The sequence below is a fragment of the Panthera uncia genome, chromosome A2 (genome assembly GCF_023721935.1).
Source record: "Panthera uncia isolate 11264 chromosome A2, Puncia_PCG_1.0, whole genome shotgun sequence".
NCBI classification, from domain to species: domain Eukaryota; kingdom Metazoa; phylum Chordata; class Mammalia; order Carnivora; family Felidae; genus Panthera; species Panthera uncia.
In genome coordinates, this window is record NC_064816.1 from 73,194,364 (window position 1) to 73,217,285 (window position 22,922).

The window sequence follows — 22,922 nt, forward strand, 5'->3', positions numbered from 1 at the left end:
CAGATGAGGTTTGGGCTTATCAATACATGATTCCACCTGCCAACTTACAAAATAAAGAAACGCTATTGCAACTTAGCTGTCAAATTCCCCTAGCTTCTAAGCCGATGGGGAATATATTTCCCCCTGTTCTGCCATATTAGAGGAGCTGTAAGCGGCTGAGTTATGTCAGGCAAAGAATAAATAGGATCACAAAAGTCAGTGTAATCCAAGTTTGACATTTTTGGTTGGCACACTTATTGATAATACTATTCCTACAGAACTTCACGGGGAATGCACTTTTTCTTATTTCTTCTTGCCAGTCAACAGCACGCACGAGTTAGGCCCACTGGTGGATCTGAAAATTCCTGCCAACAAGACGCGCTGGACTTTAAAAAATTTAAATTTCAGCACTCGGTATAAGTTTTATTTCTATGCGCAAACAGCAGCAGGATCGGGGAGTCAAATCACAGAGGAAGCAGTGACAACTGTGGATGAAGGTAAGCTGGGTATGTATAACGTTCATGTCACTATGAGTGTCACGAGATAAAAATCTGTGACCTAAGTGGACGCCTTCTTCCTTCTTCCCACGGAGTATCTATCTTTCCCAACTAATGCAGACACCTGTTTGTGATTTCTCACCCTGACATCTGTACAATCAGTTATTTAATTCCTATGAGAATAACTATTTGATATTTGTTTCCCACGTCTGTGTGAAATTTTTAAACTTAGGTTGAAATGTCATTACAGCATTTTGCCACACATGAATTCAAAGTTCAAGGCCATGTTCTTTCCTGTCTACAACTTTGCATATATACGTACACGTGCATGCACATACACATACATGTGACATACAGATATGTGCACCCACTGACATACACATCTGTATACAAATAAATAAATGTAATTCTAGTTCTGGTCTTGATTTGCCAGAAAATAATCTTCTAGGCCACATAACAATTTAGATTGTCTAGCAAGGAATATGAAACAGTTATTCAATGGCACGTTTATTTTGTGTTTGAGCGTGGGACTTTGTATTCCGGTGTGCCATCTGGTCCAAAGAAGGCAAAATGGTCCCATTAGAGTCTCTAGAAAAGGAATTAATGCTTCCTTTCATATTTTAAAATATTATTTTGAAAAAAACAAAAAAAAAAAGATGAGATTCAGTGAAAATTACCAAAAACATTATAAAAGATTTTCTGATTTTTGCACGTCTCTAAATTATAGAATTCCTTAAGGGTGATGTATTGGATCATCTTCCATAGCATGAGGAAATGATGTTTCTACCCAAACATTGGTTTGAAGTCCCCGTTAAGACTTGTTACATAATAGACAGATATGAATAATGCGCCTTAAGTTGTGTGTGGATTTGATTACTGGGTAAGCTCGGGGACACCAACGTATCTCTGTCCCATGTACCTGACATGGTACACTTCATTCTCCTTGCATGCTTTGGCATTTTAATGAGTGTTTTTATATCGCTTTACATGCTCATGGGTGTGTTACCTCTAACTATATAGTGTCCTGTTTTTTTCTGTTTCCCTTCATTAAAGCTGGTATTCTTCCGCCTGATGTAGGTGCAGGCAAAGGTAAAATAATTCATCTGCATGACTTTATACATGTGTGAAATTTGCAATGTTAAACATGGCGAAGTGCAGCATGGGTTAAAAAAAATGATATAAAATGAGCTTTGAAACACCAAATGGAAGAGAAGGTCTTAGAAGATCTTGGCTTTAAAATTAATATCTAGCTTTGTTTACAAGTAGAAAGCCACACACTGAATTCTACTTACACTGTTTCTCAAGACCTATCCCTGGTCCAAACCCTGATCTTAGCTTCTAACAATATGACCGTGGCTGGGTCGGACGGGACCCAAACTGGGCATTGTCGCAAATCCTCCGTGTGGCCACACCACAGGTTCAGGGTTCAGAAATATTAGTCCTGTAGTGGAAACAGCCTGTAAGAACTCAGATCGACCGAGCTGCCCATTCTCACCTGATTTAGCTCTGCTCTGTATAGACACCGCGTGCACGTGGCTGACCTTACACTACACCGTCCATTTGGACACCTTCTAACTGGCCCGGGAACCACAGTCTCCGACCACCAGGGCTTGCTCCGACCAAGTCCTCCGGTCAAGCCCGCATGCTCCATTCCATCCTGTCTTCACCAAACTGCACGAGTCTCTTCCCCCTGGGGGATAGCCAACCTGTACTTTTGTTCTTCTCCGTTTCTCTCGGCTGTCTGGGTGAGAAAGGTTTGTTGGGAGAGCGGGACTCGAATGCCCTGTGATAGGTCTTCCACATGAGGCGGTTCCAAACATGCCTCAGTCTTTGGCCCTTGGTTATTGGTTGATCTGTTAGCTTTTCTTTTCTTTTTTTTTTTAAGTTTTTCGTATTTATTTTGAGAGAGAATGCGTGCGCATGCACGTGGGGGAGGGGCTGAGAGAGCGGGAGAGAGAGAATCCCAAGCAGACTCTGCTGTCGAGCAGAGCCCAATGGGCCCAGTGGGGCTTGATCTCGTGACCATGAAATCATGACGTGAGCTGAAATCAAGAGTCAGATGCTTAACCAACAGAGCCACCCAGGCACCTCGATCTGTTAGGTTTTTAATGAGCCCGGAGTCCCTGCCACAGGGCACGGTAATCACGTGGCATCCCCTGGCCAGGGCTTGTCTTGGACTTTGACACACTTGAGTACAAATAGGGAAGAAGGAGACCAAGAGAAATAAGTGCTTTGCCTGAAAATACTCAGGTCTTGTAAGCGTAGGCCTGATACAGATCTCCCGTGTTGGCAGAAATTCGCTTATATTTGTAGCCTTGGTAAATTGTAAAAAGTAGATCAGATAGAGGTTGGAGTGACTGAATAAGAACTGTAGCCATTTTCAGTAATCTTAATAATGTCGTACGTGTGATTTTAGACTTGAAAGAACAAGGTCGTAAAAATTCAAATGTCCACAACACCGTAGAAAGACGGAGCTCTCTCTTTTACACGTTAGGGGCGCCTTGCCTGGGATCGTTACATATCAATTAAAATCCTTGGTTGTGTTATAATAATTCTCTGCTGTGTTCCCCCGGTAACCTTCCATTGAAGCATTCCAGAGAAAGCCTGGCCTCTCTCCCCAGGCAGGGGACGTGCCCCTGGGGTTCCGCCTGGAGCCAGTAGCTGAGTAATTGTGCTATAACAGGGCTGTCTGGGAGGCTTAGTTTTCCACTGACTTGCCAAGTTAGAAGAGGGGATGAATTCCCGGGAGGTGGCTGGGGGTTGGGGGGGGGGGGAGGGATTACTCACTGATGTTAATGAATTAAAACCAATTAAAAGAAATTTTTATTAAAATCATTTAGGCTTGGGGCTCCTGGGTGGCTCAGTCGGTTAAGCGTCTGACTTCGGCTCAGGTCCTGATCTCGCGGTACGTGAGTTCGAGCCCAACGTGGGGCTCTGTGCTGACAGCTCGGAGCCTGGAGCCTGCTTCTGATTCTGTGTCTGCCTCTCTCTCTGCCCCTCCCCCGCTCATGCTCTGTCTCTGCTCTGTCTCTCAAAAATGAATAAACATTAAAAAAAATTTTTTTTTTAATCATTTAGGCTCTACCATTTAGTGTTACTAACTCGAATTGCGAGTTACTGAGGATTATAGAGTTGAGCAAAAATGGAGTGTCCGAAGGATCATGATGCCCCTAATGTTGAAATCTGATGTACCTCAGATAAAAAGAGAAATAGTGCTTAAATATTTTTTTAAAACCCGCACCTAACATGATTTTCTGCCTTGTTTCTTTTAATAGTGCGCTAGTAAGTAAACATTGCTTGCCTAAAGGGATGGCATTTGCCATAAGACTTTCAACTGTTCAAGAATAATTTTTATCCTGGGCTCCCCTTCCTTAAAAATATTTTTTTTCAATCGAAGCATGAATTCTATTCTCTTTCTGTTCCTTCTCCCTGCAGGTTAGATAGTCCCTGCGAGGAGAGAAATGAAGGTTCTCTATGATCCTTCTAAATTTTAATATTTTTATGTGTGTTTTAGTTTTTACCTTAAAAACAGATGAAAAACAGTAAGAGAGGAACCGCTGAGAAAAAACATGCATGACGTCCTCCACAGTTGGACACATCAGCCTCTACTGCTTTTAGTTCACCTCTGATTAAAGGGGAAAAGAGATGCCTCTGGGTTTACTTTTTTTTTTTTTAATTTCCTTACAGATTTTAAGAGATGTTAATGAAACCCAAGCCTACAAATATATAATTACAAAAGGATTACTTAAACCGAGAAGTAGAGTCCGGGATAATACAGTTAGCTCTGCTAATGCCATAGTGACCCTTTCCCTCAACAACCCTTAATTTGAACATGGACACACTCTTGAGATCTTTAGGAGTCCTTTATGTGGCTCTGTGTCCTTATTTGGGTGAAGCCTTCAGTGTCTGTATAAGAGTTATTATTGGTTCGCTGTGTCTGTTCAATTTCTGTGTCCTTTTAAAGGGACAACTTCTGTGTCCCTTTTAAGTAGTTCTGGGACCTGGGATTCTAGGAAATAGATCTGTGAAGGCATCTATAGAAATGAGCCAAAAACACACAGATAATGGATTTGAGTTCTGGTCTCAGTGTTGCTGATGGATGGACACGACTTTATCCATAGCCTTTTACTTTCTCACCCTCAGGACCAGTCATCAGAACACTTTTGTGAGGGAACTAGTTGGGGTACGGGAATAGGGAGAGACTAACTGGCAGGTCAGGAACCGAACGTGATTCTTGATATAATTAGCAGCCGACTGTGGTCAGTCAGTTAGGACTGAACAGCGTTGGGCACCGGAGAGCTGGTGACCAGTCCTCTCTGTGGTCAGACTCCCCCTGAATAATTACACCAGAGTTGGTCCCACCACAACCAGTGAAGTCAAGCAACAAGCTAAAGAATAAACAAAAATCAGGTTTATCGTTTGGCCTGAACAACAACAACAGAAGGATGATATAAAAGGTTCAATCAGTTCAACAGCTGATGTCTGTCTGGCGCATAAAAGGCACCAGCCTTTTTGAAGGCACTGTGTAGGTTAGTAAGATGGGTCTTGCCTTTGATATGCTGAAAATCTGGCAGGTGAGACTAACAATTAAAAAAAAAGATATGACACTCCTACTCCTTTGGCTGGCATGTCAAGGAAGTTGATGAGTGGAGAGTAAAAGCAAGGAGCATTGGAATTTCTGCACTAAAAGTACAATATCTTCTCTGAAGATCAGCTAAGTGGGGGCGCCTGGGTGGCTCGGTCGGTTAAGCGTCCAACTTAGGCTCAGGTCATGATCTCACGGTTCATGAGTTCGAGCCCTGCGTCAGGCTCTGTGCAGACAGCTCAGAGCCTGGAGCCTGCTTTGGATTCTGTGTCTCCTTCTCTCTCTGCTCTTCCCCTGCTCACACTCTGTCTGTCTCTCTCTCTCTCAAAAATAAATAAACATTAAAAAAAAATTTTTTTAAGAACAAGCTAAATGCTCTTCTGTTGCAAGTATCTCACTGTGGTTCTGCCTTGACACCTTCAATAAATACACCAAGGCTAAATTCATCAGTTCCGTGATTCCAAATTTTTTTTAAGAAATTAATGTTTTGCCTGGGATCTTTGTCACTGATGTTTTACATCCATGTTCGTATTTACTGTGTCTGGTGATGGATCATATTCCTATCATTCTATATTCCTTTAAGAGGAAAATCTCTCAGAGACAGAGGGAGACACAGCATCCAAAGCAGGCTTCAGGCTCTGAGCTGTCAGCACAGAGCCTGACGCAGGGCTCGAACTCATGAACCGTGAGATCATGACCTGAGCCAAAGTCGGACGCTTAACCAACTGAGCCACCCAGTCACCCCAAGCATGTAAACTTTTATGTTGAATATGATGTAGCTGGCAGTGAGAAACAATTTCATTACCCAGTTGTGAATTTGAGCAGCTTATTTTAAGAGATTAAGGAAATTTTAAGGATTTCCTGTGGATCGTTCTGAAAGATAACTTGATCCAATTAAATAAATCATAATTATCTAAAAAAATTGTAGTGAACTGAATCACCAAACTACATATTTTATACGTAGCTAGGAGTCTCTTTTGTTCATGTCGGTAAAAACCAAGGGACATGATACATTCCATTGCATATGTTGTTTTCATACCATGGCGCTTAAAACTGTTCTATACCCACAACATGTAAACAAGAGTAATATAGCGAAAGTTATACCTGTAAGTACAAGTAGAAAAGAAGAAAAGTTTTTTCAAATTGGACCTTAACGAAGCAGAAGTCAAACTGACTTAAAAGTAGTCATTTTGCCCTACTGCGCGACAGAATTTTATCAGAAATTGCAGAACATTTACATTTGGAGGGAGCACCCATTATGTTTCACTATTTAATGTATTCCCAAATCAGGTGCTCTACTTACATCTTGGTCACGCCCACCAGGAGACGGGGCCACTTTAATTTTTAGCAGGTGATGAAAACCCATGCCCCCACCCCGGTGCATCGTGCTGTGTACGTGATAAATTGGGTGGCCAGTGAGCATTTGTGACAACAAGTGGAATGTTGTCCAGCTTTCTGTTTAGGCCTTTATCATGCAAGTAAATATGTTTAGAAATAACTATTTCTTTAGGAATGGTTTTGAAGGTGAGAGGTTTGAATTGATAACTTAGATAAATTTGAAGGCATTTAAGTTCACCAAGAGATTCATCTTGTGAGCCTTAAAACACAATTCTTTCCATAGTTCACTTAAACTTGTTAAGGTATAACAATTCTTTTTATAAACATCGTTAGAGAAACTCAGTAGTTTCATAAGGCAAAGTGCAGATAAAGAAAAAGATTTAATTATAGTGGGAATGGGGGCACCTGGCTGGCTCAGTCGGTTGAGCGTCTGGCTTCAGCTCAGGTCATGATCTCGCAATCTGTGAGTTCGAGCCCCCGTCGGGCTCAGTGCTCACAGCTCAGAGCCTGGAGCCTGCTTCGGATTCTGTGTCTCCCTCTCTGTCTCTGCCGCTCCCTTGCTTGGGCTCTCTCTCTCTCTCTCTCTCTCTCTCTCTCAAAGAATAAATAAACATTAAAAAATAAAACTTACAGTGGAAATATATACAATTATGTAGTCTGGATATCTGCTCAAGTTTTCTTTGAGGGTATTTTCATGTGGTCTTTCATTTTAATTGATTTATTTGACATGACTAGATTTATAATACCCTAAAATGATAAACCTAAGCATCCTCGGTTTTTGGTTTTAGCATATAAAGAATTTTCCTTTCTTGAAGCATTGAGTGATTTCCAGTTCTTTAAGATATTTAAATTAGTTGTTTTTGCAAACGTCCCATAGGCAAAGAGGAATGAAGGAAGGAAGAAATTGTAAATGGTTCTCAGAGCTTCTTTGGGGTAAAGGGTCTAATGCCAGGAACATATCCAGTTTGAGTTGGTACTGAGGGGTCTCTGGTTTTGTGAGTCGAGAGGATGTGTTTGAGACCAGCCCGGGTGAGGCGTGTGCCATGCTCACTGTGGCTCATACTCAAGTGTGATGCCACAGGGCGTTCCACTTGGAAACAGGGGGCCAGTGGGGTTGTGTTATGCATAGGGCCGTGCATGTCTTTGTGTGGGGCACAATTGGGTTGGGAGTTTGGGTTTTTAATGATCTTTGGCTCTTTATATCTAATGAATGACAGAATTGAGCAGATCACCTTCTAGTCACAGTATAGACAAAAACCCTTACAAAAACAGAGGGAAAAATGACTCTTCACCTACTTTATTTAGGTAATTCAATTTTTGACATCTTTACACATGTAAATTTTCCCTTGGAATTAGGACAGAATTTTTGAAATGCTTTTCAAGCTAAAATAACTCGCTGATGGAGTCACAATTTTTTATGTCAAGGGGGACTGGAATCCAGCAGAATCCTGCAGTCTGACTAGGCAACTGATGTGAAGATGATCGCACTTGAATAGAATAAGAAATTGTTCAAATCGTGCGTTTCATTGTTACCACACCAAATTTGACTGCATAATTTTCGTTATTGGAATGGTATCCTGATACACCAGAAACGATTGAAGTTTCTAAAATAAAGAAAATGTTCATGTGCGATGCAAGAATATTCATATTAATGCATAAGATGAAAAACAATCCCTGCTTGCTTAAAGAAGGGCTGTGTGGCACACGCTCGCTTAGTGATTAATCATCCGTAGTATTTACGCTCAGTCGCTTGGTGCGTTCTTGAGGAAATGCTGCCTTTGCTGTAGAACCCATAGGCAAAATGCATTTTGTGCATGTCTTTTGTTACACGAGCGTTATGATTTTTAAAGTCATGGGGCGCCTGGGTGGCTCAGTCAGTTAAGCGTCTGACTTGGACTCAGGTCGTGATCTCACCGTTCCTGAGTTCGAGCCCCGCGTCGGGCTTTGTGCTGACAGCTCAGAGCCTGGAGCCTGCTTGGGATCCTGTGTCTCCCCCTCTCTCTGCCCCTCCCCCACTCACGCTCTGTGTCTCTCTCTCTCTCTTTCTCAAAAATGAATGAACATTAAAAAAGGTTTTTTTTAAGTCATGTATCATTTATAAGATCTATAATCACGAGTGGCTTTAAAAAAAGAAATCAAAGGTAATATTCGGCAGCTTATTAAACTACACTTTAAATTATTTATGAGCAAAGATCATAACATTTAAAGAAAGAGAAAGCCATGCTTCTGCTATTCTGTTCCTTGCATTTTTGTAAAGACCTTGTGTAAAGAGCTCTAGGAAAGTGGTGCATGAAACTGAAAAGAGGACTATCCATTCACAGTTATTATTATGGGTGTTTTTTTGTTATCGATGGCTTTTAGCTTCAAAATACCGAAAGCTCAAGGAGACGTTTTGTTCGTTTATGGCTAGAATACATAATACATAATACATGATAATAGTAACAGCCTAGCGTTTAGTCACCTCGGATCTACACCGGGCGACTGGTTCTCATGGCTTTTCTCATTCACTTCTTCACCACAGTCCTGTGAGGTGGGCGGGGTGAGTACCCACTTACACGTCAGGTCACTGGAGTGTCACCCGGCTGGGACGTGGAAGAACTGGGGTTCGAGGCTCAGCCTTCCAGTGCTGGAGGAGAGGCTCTCACTCCACCCACGTCCAGGGTCACAGAGGCCCACGCCCCAAGGGAGACAGGCGGAAATGACCACTTTGTTTGGCACTTGCCACGTCTGTCCAGCTATTCCGGACCCCTGAAGACGCCGATGTACTCCCAGCTTGCGGCTAGCTAGAACGAGATGCCACCTGTGACATCAGATTGTGGCGCTTTTTTTTTGTCCTTGTATAGGACAGAAGGCAAACCCTTGAGAAAACAATTTTTTTTTTTTCTCCAGTGTTGCTATACGTACAATTCCAGCTGCAGCTGGCGGGTAGTTCAAGGTGAACCGTCATAACGGGTGGGCCATTGTTGTGTGCCAGCAGTGGAGAGATAGGAGAAGGCCACGGGTGTAGCTATGATAAAGAGTAAGTCGTGATTAAGCCCTGGTGACCTTAGTTAACATATTCCCTCTAGGAGCAAATACCGTTCATCCAACTCCCGTGTCCTCCCACTTTCCCAGCTCTGTCCAGTAGGGCTGCCAGACTGAGTCCAGTGTGAAAGCGCACCTTCTACCGCTCGTGCTCCTCCTCCCCTCCATGCTGAGTTCTGACATGTGAGTGTCAGTGCTCGGCATGGAGGCGTAGCATTCTGGCTAATGTTTAAACCCTGCCTTAATGAGCTGCTTTTCTCTCTGACTTGTGCTAAATAACTTCAGGAACCTAGATTCAGCTTTCCTCTCTGCTTCGTTCATGAATCTTTTTTTTTTAAAGTTCATTTATTTATTTTGAGAGACAGAGAGAGAGCAAGTGAACAGGAGAGGAGCAGAGAGAGAGAAGTCCAAGCGGGTTCTCGCTGTCAGCACAGAGCCTGATGTGAGGCTCGATCTCACAAACCATGAGGTCATGACCTGAGCTGAAATCAAGAGTTCAAAGCTGAACCAACTGAGCCACCCAGGCGCCCCTCTTTTGTGAATCTCCTTACCATGACACCATCTCTGCCTTTTATAGTCTGAATTCTTAAGGTATATTTCTTAATTTTTTCCCCTGGCACAAACTGAAAAACAAATCAGATGAGACCATACGAGGTGTGTGGGTGCTGTGGTTCTTTGCCCCCAGTCCTGTGAGGACCCCGCCTCCTCGTCGTCTCTGTCTCCCATCAGCGCCTGTCTTCTCGGATATCACAAAGGATGTAACGCAGATTTGCTTTTACCGGGCTCAACAGGTTTTTTTTGGTCAACTGTCTTTGGCCAAGGAAATGTTCTGCTCTTTTTTGTTTTTAATGTTTATTTATTTTTGAAAGAGAGAGAGCACGAGCCAAGGAGGGACAGAGAGAGAAGGGGGACAGAGGATCTGAAGCAGGCTCTGAGCTGTCAGCACAGAGCCCTGTGTGGGTCTCCAGCTGACAAACCATGAGATCATGACCTGAGCCCAAGTCAGACGCTCAGCCACCCAGACTGACTACGCCACCCAGACGCCCCCCGATTTGCTCTTCCTATACATTTCTATTTTAATTCAAGAGGACATTTTTGTGCTTAATGGATTCTTCATAAATAGCTATTTATTAGTTCTGCCTCCTGCACATTATTATTCTGAGCGTTGCCTCAGAGACCTACTCCCACAGAGCACAGGTTATCCGGGAGACATCAAGCAATGTGCTAGCAGAACACTTATTAAAACTGACTTGTATATATGCTAACTAATTTGGATGTAAATTAAAAAAAAAAAACTGACTTGTAGGAACCAGCAAATTTTATTCCTCTGGCTTATTTTCTTTTTTCATATCCTTTATATTTGTCTTTTTATTTAATGTATTGCTTTATGGGTTGCTCAAGCGTGACCATAATTTTATTGTAAAGATTTAAATAAAGTGAAAATCCTTTTTCATTCTCCTATTTAATCCTACAAATACCTGCCCACTGAAACTCGGATTCAAGAAGAAAAGGCCCCACAGGCTTCAGTGTGTGTGTGTGTGTGTGTGTGTGTGTGTGTGTGTGTGTGAAGCACAGTGGTGGCCATGACTTGGGTTTGTACGTGTATCTGCAGTTAAGATGATCTTAGAGTGTTCTAGGAAGAGTTGAAGCCTCTCGTAGCCACTCTGGGCTTTAGATCCCTTCTTATGTGGGTGGGAAGTCAGTAGAAGTTCTTTTCACTTACATCATTTTTGTTTAAGTCAACTTCTGGTGCACCAGTGTGTGTTTAGGTGAGCATACGCACGCATGCTCCTGCTGTGTCTGCCTGATCTTAAAGAGTGGGATTGTGAAATATGTGATTCTTTTCTTTTTGGAACATAGAGGTAAAAATTCAAAATCAATTTGGCTGTTCCCTCATCGACTGTCAAAGAAACATTTCCACTTTTTGCGTAGTTACACAATAGCCACCTGCCAGCAGGAAGTTCGGCTTCAGCAATCACCACCTTTCTAAGACCATGTCTGTGCTGGCACTTGAGTATCTCGTTGCATGTTGCCCTTATTGGTTGTATTTAATTGGATGGAAAATGTAAAAGCAGATACTATTTACAACAAGGCTGGAAGTGACTGAGCATACTAAAAACAAGGACTCTTTAACTTCAATCAGATGCTCAATAGACTTACACCAGTTGGCTTGGGGTTCCGTTTTGGAGAAAAAGCACACCATCAAAGACCAGGTGCAAACTGAAAGAAATGTATTGCCAAGGAGCATGTCACGATAGACTTTCAAAATCTTTTTACCTGTCTCAGGGAAAGTCTCTATAGCATTTTGGTTTTTGGAAAGACTTCTGCAGAGTTGATGTCTGGACGTGTTTTCTGGAATGCACTAGAGCAGTAGAGCATACTGGCTAGTATGAGTTTATTCCCTATGCCCACCTCGAAGGATTAAAGAAGGTGTTGCCCTCAACACAATGCCTAGCCGATAGTAAGAGTTTCACAATGTTAGCTGTCGTTATCACTGCCTTCCTCTTCATCTTCGTCATCATGATTCTGGTGTGTGTATGGAGGGAGGGCACTGCCTATACTCCTGCCTTGGTTATATCTAGTTATGATACAACTCAAAACCCCTCTAGCCAATGAGGCACAAAAGGAGGTTGCGAAAGGCTACTGGCGTTTGATTTATATTCCAGATCACGTATTTCCACTTTTCATTGTATTTCTTAAATACACATACACACGTTCTTCACATTCTTCATACTTGATCTTTAGGCATTTCATTTTTCTCCCTCTACTTGGTGTGGAGAAAAATAAGGCAATGAGGTGCTATTTTGGCAACAGAGAGCTGACCCTGGGATATGTGTAGCCATGTTTGTTTCTGCATCCAGAGATCACGTATGCCCAACCCAACCACGTTAAGTGCACTCAAATAAACTCAATCAGATCGAAAGCATGGTATAGGCATGCTTATGAATCAAAAGAAGAAAACCTTTTACTTTGATTATGGTCAAAAAAAATAATAATAAAGGCCTTTAAAAAAAGTTTCGTACCAATTTATTTAAACAAATCCTCACGGGCATGTCTGAATGGCCATTGATGCTGCACTTTGTCCCATTTGATTGACACTTTTGAATAATACCAGAAATGCTAATTATTCTGTGTTTTTCTTAGGATATTTGCATACTGTGACTAGTTGAATAAGGGGCTTCACATTTATTGACTCAAACAGAATAGATGAAGACAAAGAGTATGTATACATGTGAATGAGTATTTTCTCTTTAAGCTGGTCATTTATTCCAGTAATGATTTCCCCGATCAAGATGCCTCTCAAAGGCTTTTAAACGGATTCTAAACAATAATGAATATTGAATATTGATCCTTTGAGGGTAAATCAGAGTTTTTCAGAAATTTCCAAAAATCTTTTAGAACCAACTCTTGTAAATGAGATAAATAACAAATCTAAGGAATGTCTTAGGTGCAAATTGAGATGTTCTATAAAATAATAAGGCTGGTTATCTTATGTAGACAGGTTTCTTGTGTGTTAAAGTTTTCCATTTTAAAAGAAGATTTATAAAACATTTTGGAAAATGGCAATATCACTGCAATGATATTTTAACCTCCAAAAGTGGTTCCTTTGAAGAAAAAATACTCCATTAGATGTATACATTCTGTTCTGTTTAAAACTCGGTCTTCCATGCTTATCGTTGTACTTAATGTACAATTTATCTATAGACGGTACTATTAAAAACTGGCTTGGGACTATGTTTCTATTGAGAATATATAGTTAAAATAACTGTGAACACAATGTTTAGCAGGATTCGTTAGCATTTGATGGGATTAGCATTCAGATTTTGCTATTTGAATTTTTTTAATTCATGAAGATTTTTCAAAGTTTTTATATAACTCCTGCTTTATCATAACTGGCAGATTGCAATGTGGGGCCACAGTCAAATGTATAAAAGCTCGTATACTATGGTAGTTTTTTGCTTCAAGAGACTACACCCGTTCTCATCTCCCCCTTAACCCATTCCCCCCGACACCACTGATTTGTTTTCCAGCAATGGCAAGCCGACAGGTGGATATTGCGACTCAGGGCTGGTTCATTGGTCTGATGTGTGCCGTCGCTCTTCTCATCTTAATTTTGCTGATCGTTTGCTTCATCAGAAGAAACAAGGGTGGTAAATATCCAGGTAAGAGAGAAAGAGTAAAATTGCCTTATAGTGCTGCATCATTATCCTAAACTAAAATGAAATGATGAGAGTAACTATGTAGGTAGTAATAAGTATATTTTCCCAGAGCCATAAATTTGGATGTTCTGTCCAATTTTTGATCCCTTTTTTTTTTAAATGGGAGCCTAAACATAGTCAAGGATCAGAAGGTGTTTGGTGGAATAAATTAAGCTGTTCTCCGAAGATATTAGTGATTCTGCTTCCGTAGGCTACACAAAAGTCATAGGTGCTAAAGTCACACCTACAACCAACAGGCTGAAGGGGAAGGTTCATGGAAGTCTTCTGGAGGAAGGAATGCATGAACTGAGTCTTGATATCATGACGTGTAACATTGCTTTTCCTCTCCCGTAAATGTTTTGTTCAGTTTAGTGGTTCCGATGAATTTCTATTTACCTGGCCATTTCCCCGTCAGTGACAAGAAAACAAAACACCTGCAAAAGAATAAGATTTGCTAAAATGACTTGTAACCTTGACTATTGTAAATAAATAGATTAGTCCAATAGGGGAGAAATCACAGAAACTTAAAGCTTATTCCTTCATCAGTAAGATGCATACAGGAAGTCAACTTTATAGGTTAACAAATGTTCGTTCTATTAGGTTGTCTCAGAGAGACGAAAACAGCAAAGTATATGCGTGGCCACATAACACATCTGGCTGTATAACATCCCACTGTGTGTAGAATCATTTTCCACCACCACACATCTCAGAGAGTGCACTCTTTAAAATTTTCAATAGGGAAACGCAGAATCAAGAGATAATATTATCGCTTTGAAATGTTTTAGTTAAGGAAAAAGAAGATGCTCACGCTGATCCTGAAATCCAGCCTATGAAGGAAGACGATGGCACTTTTGGAGAATACAGGTAAGCACTGCTTCACAGACTCCCTTCACCTTCCCTTCCCTGCACAGACTGTCTGCTCATACAGACCTCATCCGACAGGATTCGGCCAGGAACAGGTTCTGTGGCCTTTCATATTTTCCTCAAATATTAGTTTAGAAACACTTCCATGTCTAAATGTTTACGCATCCCTCACGATGAAAATATTCCCACTTTGCATCAAGAGATAAATTTCCATTTTGGTCATAGGTTTGGCAATGGAGTGTCTTCCACTCTGCCATATTTTCCCAGAGGCGTTGCTGCTGTACTGCTCAAACCAGGAAAAGCTGGTGTGTTAGGATAAGAGTTAAAACAACAATAAAGACCCTACAAGACCTGCATTCCACAGGATATGACACCTGTCATTTTCTAAGTAGTGCATTTATAAAATTGGTGTCACTCTTTCTACTCCTGGATTTGATGCTTGTTTTCCAAAATAAATATCTGTATACCCTGGCCATTAATCATAAAAGGATGATAAGGTTGTTTTAGAAGCTGTAAATTATTAAGAATATCATAGCCCTCTAGCCTGTGTGTTAACTCACACAACTCTGATAACACATTCTTGGCTTGGCTTCATTTTTAACATAGCCTATGTGCTAAGTAATGAAAAAAGAGAGACAGGAAGAGAAACTCTTTAAAGATATTCTTGCCTAAGAGTTACTTGTCTTTTTAAAAAAGAGATAAAAGAGCTAATTGATTATTTTAAGTTTAAAATAATGTTTAAAAACAGAAACTATGTATTTATTCATTTAAAAAATTGGGATTTGGGTGGCCCAAAAGAACACTTCTATTTATAAAATGCTTTTTTACACCTTGCTTTTTCCTTCTGTAATGCTCTTGATTATAAAATATATATATTATATAAACATATTTATATATCATAAAATATAATAAATTAATATAAATATAAAATAATAAATATAAAAATATATAAATTATATATTTTTTAAAATATGCACTGAGTCCAAACTGAGCCTTTTTTGGCAGAAGAAAAGGCTTTTAGGTAACAAAATATTTCACTATTATGATTGCCAGGTGACATTTATAGAAAATTGTGCTAATTTCCACCCATCTCTAGAGCTCATTTTTGGCATTTCCATGTCAATATCCCGAGGGGCTGAATAATGCCAAGCATACGAAAATAGGATAACTGATTGAGAAAAACCATGTCTTTTGGACAAATTTGGTTTCGTACCAGTTTCCATGCAGACACAAGTTTAGCCTTTGTGTCTCGGCACCTAAGCCTTCATACACTCTGATCTTCTCTTCAACAGAAATGATTATGATTCGTAAAGCTTCTCAGAATGTCTGTATCTCACGATACAGAAAGATGTCTAATGAGGGTTGTCTTGGTGTCACCAGTTGACCCTGGGACTCAGTCTGTGGAAACCTCACGGGCCATCTCTGCCCACTCCACACTACACGGTAGGGCAGCCGGCAGATGGCCATAGCCTAGGAAAGCCACGTCTGATCCTGGATGAGTTGCAATCCCGGCTGATTTCATTCACTCTACTACATGTTTTTCCTGTACAGCAGGTGAGGTGATGATTACTAGGGAACTTCTTCTTAGATAAGGTTGTTGTGGCTAGATTTCTACACAAGTTAAGCACACCACTCCTTACTTATTGTGATGAAGCGAAATCTTTATGGTAGCCTGAAACAACTCCGCATTTGCATGAATTGGAAATAAACCCTTGCACCTCATGCATTCGTCACGTGGTGATGGATTCCTGTCATACATTATCACACTTAAGTGAATCCAGCGATGTACTGCTCACCTCGTGGGTCTCAAATGTCAGCTCGTGGTTACACGGTCTGATGTCATGTGACTTTCTCAGGGCAACCATGCTGCTTACTCCAATAAGACGTGATTGAAATCGAGGTTGACTGAGAACCAGCTTGGAATCAAGAAATTGTTAGTTTCACGGTCCACTCAGCCATTACCTTTGATTCCTTTAGGTATGGCACTTAACTTGTCTGGGTCTCAATGTCTTTCATCTGTAAAATGATACAGTTGTTCAAATATTAGATGATCACCGAAGGCTGCTAGTTCCATGATTTCTAACCTCCTCCACGAGATGTCTACTCACAACTTTTAATATGATTTGAGGTTCCAGAGCGGTACATGGCAAGTATTTGGTGACTGGCCTCATTATCACTGTGTTTACATTCATTTTATTTTACATTTACATTTATCATATTTCTTTGTCATGGTGTTGATGCACATGTGATATGTTTGTGAAGCGTTTTCACATGACTGTCTTTAACGTATGCCTTGAGTTTCTCAGAAGAGAAAGACTTTTCTTTGGGCCTATTGAGCACAAATCTGTTGGTTCGTGTGTGAAGACAAAAACATTTGTCACACATATAATTACGCTGATGTGGGAGATGCCAAGGGAAGGTTCTGAGGGGTGTCTCAACTGAAAACACAATTTAGTCATTTTCTTTTTTACCAAGACTGAAAGTCCTTAAGGACAAGCCCACAAGTGAAATCACTTTCCCAAATACCCAACTGCCCTTTGCTACAGGTACGGCTTTATCCTGTGACTTCTTGACACTACCTCAGAATTTTTTCCCTTTGGATTCTTTTCTACTTAAAAAAAAAAAAAAGTCGTTTAGTTTTTTGGATGTTACAATTAATGAAAACAGTTCCAACTATTTATTCCAACAGATGCCTTTTTTTTTTTTAAATAATACATTTAAGTGTCATTCTCCTTCCTAAATCACCAGGGTCCCTCCTCTGTTTTGCACCTTCTGGAAGTTTTGAGCTTTGTATTATTTATTGATTCTTATTCTTTTTCGTTCTGAAAACAAATTAATATGCTGATCACACACCGACGCAGACAAAATTAGGGCTATTACCAAATGTAAATGAATTCCATTTATGATTTGCTCATTCTCCAGTGTGAGGCTGAAACAGTTTCGACATGGTGGGCTCTCAGCCAGAGGGTTTTTCATAGTGCAAACAGGGATGGAACTTCAATGGCCAAATTTGATTTTTTTTTTCCCATAAGCTGTAACCTTGTGCCCTAACTCCAACTCCCACCCCCAAGCAGTTACCCTCTGGTGGAAGCCTGCAGCTTGCTTTGTTTGTTTCTTTAATTATACAGACAGTAGGATCTGCACCCTTACTAGCATATAGAAAAATCAAAGAAACAATGCAACCAACCGTGTAAGTATTTTTTTTTTAATTATTTAGATCCATTCCTTTAAAAAACCAGAATGACCCTAGGTCATAAACCATATGGCCATGGTACTTGAACTCATAGCATAAATGGAGGCTGTCTGCACAGGGATCTTGCCATTCGAGTAAACACGATCCTGTTGCAGGCATGCTAACCCGTGCTCCTAAGGCTTGAGTGATACAAAGGTGTGTCGTGTGTGATTTGCTATCTGCTTCCAATGTATTCTGCTCACAAACGTAAACTGGTATGTGAACAGTATAAATTGTGACGGACTTTTAGAGGGAGTGTTTGGGTCACGAAGGTCAATCTAACGGCAGTGTGATTTGGAGGATGGTGACCACAAGAGAAACCGAATGATCACAAATGTATCTGTTGTTGCTGAATTTTAACTCAATAGACATTCATTGGGTCCCTCCTGTGTGCATAACCCTGAAGTATTACTGAAACAAAGGTCAACTCCTTCAAATTCATTCCTAGGGAAAGAGAGAGGAAGAAAATATATAATCTAGTGCTTTGTCTGACATCATGAAATTCATTAAGAAGGAATGAAAATTTCCCAATGTTAGAATTCTGGGAAATTTTCTAAAATGCCCACCTGTCTTTTATTGTTATTTTACAATGAATTCATTCATTCATCCAGTATTTATTGAGTGCCTACTGTATGCCGGGCTGTGGGGATAGTAAAAACAATAGAATGTTAATCTCCCTAGCTTATAGTCTAGCAAAGGACACGGGAAAGTAAAAGACCAATCTGAGCACTGTGGGAAAAGTTCTATGAAAGGGATATAACTCAGGTATCGGGGAGCAGGGGCGGGAAGCCAAGGCCAACTGGGTGGCACGGAAGGAGGGTAATGTGAGAAGCCTTCCCAGAGGAAGTGGTGTCAGAGATGAGTTTTGATGCTATGATGTGACCCTTTCTTTCCACTGCTCAACCGTCTTCATTCTTGGCCATGAGTATCAAAAATATATTCTGTAGCTACATGTGCTATGTTATGGCTATTTTATGACATATTTTGAGATTTGTTTAATCTTTGATGTCCTAGGCTAAGAGTTCACTAACATCTGATGCCTCCTGTCCTTAACATCTCTCATAAAACGTGATAGAATATTTTTAAGCTTTGACTACTGTGTAGCTAAATAAGTATATGGCTTTTATTTTGTTTTTTTAATTTTTTTTTAACGTTTATTTATTTTTGAGACAGAGAGAGACAGAGCATGAACACGGGAGGGTCAGAGAGAGAGGGAGACACAGAATCTGAAACAGGCTCCAGGCTCTGAGTGGTCAGCACAGAGCCCGATGCGGGGCTCGAACTCATGGACCACGAGATCATGACCTGAGCCGAAGTCGGACGCTTAACCGACTGAGCCACCCAGGCGCCTCAAGTATATGGCTTTTAAATCATCCCCTGTAACCTCTAGTTCGTCTCATTTGGGACAATTCCCTTGACATCATGTCAAAAACAGTTTGTTTACTATTTCATTATAAAATTCATCTTTGAGGGGCACCTGGCTGGCTCAGTCAGGAGAGCATGTGACTCTAGATCTCAGGGTTGTGAGTTCAAGCCCCATGTTGGGTGTGGAGGCTACTTAAAATTTAAAAACTTTTTTTAAATTCATCTTTGAGTTGAAAAGCAGCAAGTACTAATACAGTGCTTCAACATGGACTTGTACCTGAGTTGTATCCCTTTTGTAGAACTTTTCACAGTCATCACATCTGGAAACTTCTGAGTTGTGTGTGTTACACAAGGTATTTCTTAAAAAGAAAAAAAAATTTCTCTGAGGTGGGGGCCTGGAATGGAGAGAGGAGATGTGATGGCAGATAGATGAGTACTTATATTTTGGGGGCATAAATCACGTGCCAGTACTGTTCTGGTGCCTCGTACAATTTTTTCCCCCATTTAGCCATATTCTAATTGAAGTATGACATTACATCCCACCACTTTTTTTTTCCAGTTTATCTGAGAAAGAGAGCACTTGATCAGGTGAGAGGCAGAGGGAGAGAGGGAGAGAGAATCCCAAGCAGGCTCCACACTGTCAGCACAGAGCCCTGTGTGGGGCCTGAACTCACGAACTGTGAGATCATGACCTGAGCCAAAACCAAGAGTTGGACCCTCAACCGACTGAGCCGTCCACGTGCCCCCATCACACCGCTTTTTAAAAACCAGTCTTAGGAAGATGTTGAGCTGCCTTTGAACCGCTTTTCCTAGAAAGACTCTGTTTGTGGATAGAGTACTCCTCTCCCTTCCTTCTCTTCTTTCAAGCACAGCCCATGTTGCTATAGATTTTCTCTCATCCACTATGATCATTAAGCTGCAATGGATGCTTCTAGGGAGCTCCTTCTTGGCTCGCCATTATTCATAACTGATAGGGACTGTTTGTGTAACAATCCAAATGAATCAGCAGGAAGATATTACAATTAATAAAAAGAGTTTAGTGATGTTGCCTGACACAAAATTAGGGTGAAGTCGATTGTATTTCTTTATACCAGCGAACAGTTGGAAAGTAGGATCTGAAAAATGATCTCAGCTATGATAGCATAAAAATATGATGTAGGAATAAAGCCAGCAAAAAGATCGCCCAACTATTTCAGGGCCCTGTGTTACAATCCACTGACTGATTTGTCTGTGCCTGCACCAAAACTACACTATCTTAGTACTATAACTTTTAATAAGCCTTGATAGCTGATAAGTCAAGTCCCCCAACTTTGTTATTCTTCTTCAAGAATTTTTTAGGTATTCCTGGCCTTTTCATTTATACACGTGCAGCTGAGAGTCAGCTTGCCAAGCAAGATCCACAGAGAAACCTGCTGGGTTTTTATTGGCAGTAAATTGAATCTAAAGACCAATATAAAGAGGGTTAACGTATGTAACGATATTTGAGTCTTTTTGTCCACCATTATGGTAAATCCCTCCATATATTTAGCTCTTCTTTAATAACAATAAAACTTTCATTTTCTTCATAGGGAACTTAAAACATTTTTGTTGGATTTGTTCTTATATACTTCATATTTGTGTGATATAACTGGAATCGTTCTTTTAAATTTCATTTTCCAATTTGCAAGCATGGGAATAAAACGGACTTTTATGCTGGTATTGTATTAAGCAACATTACCAAACTCTCTTTTTATTCTAATGGCCGCCTGCATATTCTTTTGGATGTTTTACATACGTGTAACCATACCAGTTATGAGTAATGACAGTTTTCTTTCTTCGTAATAGTATACCTTCCATTTCTTTTTCTCCGCACATCGCTTAGTACTTTCAATGCAGTTTTGGTTAAAAGTGACGATAGTACGCATCCCTACTATTTCTGATACCAAACAGAAATTGTCAACACTCAATCAAAGTGTTGAAACTCAATCAAAGATGGTGAAACTAAGTGTCTTGCAAATACCCAGGACATTCAAGATACTGCTCTTCCTAGAGTATCGACATTTTTATTGTGAATGGGTGTTGAATTTGACCAAACACCTCTTCCTGGATCTACTGAAATGATCATAATATATTGTTCTTCTGCGAAAATGGAAAACTATATGAATTGAAGTTTTAATGCTGAAACAAACTCCCATTCCCTGGAATAAACCCAACTTGGTCATGATATGGTATCCTTCCAGTAGATTCCCGAATTCCATTTGCTCTTGATGTCTTTGGGATTTTCACATCTCTGTTCCTGAATGAGATTAGCCTGTAATTTCACTTTCCCCAAGTGTTCTTGTAGGTTTTAGGTATCAGGTTATACCAGATTCGTAAAATCACTAAAGGAGTGGTTCCTCTGATCTAGCAAACTTAACATGTCCAAAACTGAACCACTGATCTTCCGTCCCAAACACGCTGTACTCCCCAGTAAGGGTAATTCGATCCTTTCTGTTACTCAAACTGAAAATCCTGGTGTCCTCTTTTTCTCTCTTATTCCATATCAAATCCATCAGAAATCCTTTTGGTGCTACTTGCAAAATATGTCCATTATCTAGCCACTTTCTGCCGCCTCCGTGTTCCGCTCTTGTCCAGGCTCACAGTCCAGGCTCCTGTGTTTTTGCCCTAGTCACCTCGGCCCCCTTGAGCAGGGGTCGGCAAACGTTTTCTGTAAAGACCCCACTCGTAAATATTTCAGACCTTACCGGCCACAGGGTCGAAGCTGCAACTCTACATGTCTGCTGTGGGGAGTGCAGAAGCAGCCACACACAATACAGAGGAAATGGCGTGGCCCAATTTTGCTGTAGGTTACCAAGGCCCGCCCTCCAGGCTAGGCTGTTCCCAACACTGATGACTGTAATCCTTTCAAACCCTAAGTCACCTCTTGTCACTCATGTGTTGAAAACCTCCCAATCGTTTTCCATCTCACTCAGAGCTAAAGACAGAAGCCTTCCAGTGTCCCCTGGAGGGCCCGGATCTAACCCTGCCACCTTCTACGTTAGCTCTTCTCTCTCTGTCTGTCTGTCTCTTTCTCTCCCCTTCCGTACCAGCCACACAAGCTCCTCCCGGTTCCCAGAGTGCACCAGGCTTGCTGCCGCCTCAGAGCATTTGCACTGCTTGCTACTCCTGCCAGAATGGCTCTCCCTCCACCTATCCACCTGCCTACCTCAACTCTTTTAAGTCTTTGGTCGGCTGTCACTTCTAATGAGGCCTTCCCTGGATACCCTATTTAGCGTCAACCTCTACACCCTCCCCTGACACCTTTCATCCTCTTTCCTCAGTTCCGTGTTTTCCATAGCACTAATCACCTTCTGACACACTATGTAACCAATATTTCAATACGTTATTTTCCATGTTTTCCCCTAGTAGAAGTAAGCTTAATGAATTCAGGGCTTTAGTCTGTTTTGTTTGCTGCCATATCCCCAAGGACTAGAACATTACCAGTGTAGGCACTCAATAAATATTTATTAGATATATGAGTGGTTGAATGGGTGGAGAGGTGGCTGGATCAAAGAAATACCGTACTGTGATCCTTGGAACACTAGCTGTCTGAAGTAGAGCTTGGAATCCAGGTGACAAAGACCTGCTTATTATTGAACACTCCGGTGGAATTAAGTGCCTCACCAAGTCATGAGCAATGTTTCACAGGAAGTCTTCAGACAAAGCCTAGAGGTTAATGACTACAGATGTGCACGTTATTACTTGCAGTAGATCGGAGACGAGCTGCTCTCTCCCCTGAAGTGCCCCAAACACGGGCCACCCCGAGGTCCTGTGATACCTCCCCAGTTGTTGATTAGCAGTGCGGATAATACTGTTGGTTC

General features: G+C 41.0%; 1 protein-coding gene across 1 annotated transcript in view; it reads left to right on the forward strand.

The window, feature by feature from the left end:
- The window catches only part of NRCAM (neuronal cell adhesion molecule), a 282,710-nt gene that overhangs the window by 255,746 nt on the left and 4,042 nt on the right, over positions 1 to 22,922 (forward strand). The window contains exons 25-27 of the mRNA XM_049641330.1: positions 300 to 476; positions 13,455 to 13,586; positions 14,408 to 14,486. Coding sequence (XP_049497287.1) covers positions 300 to 476; positions 13,455 to 13,586; positions 14,408 to 14,486 — 388 coding nt within the window. The remainder of the gene's footprint in view (positions 1 to 299; positions 477 to 13,454; positions 13,587 to 14,407; positions 14,487 to 22,922) is intronic.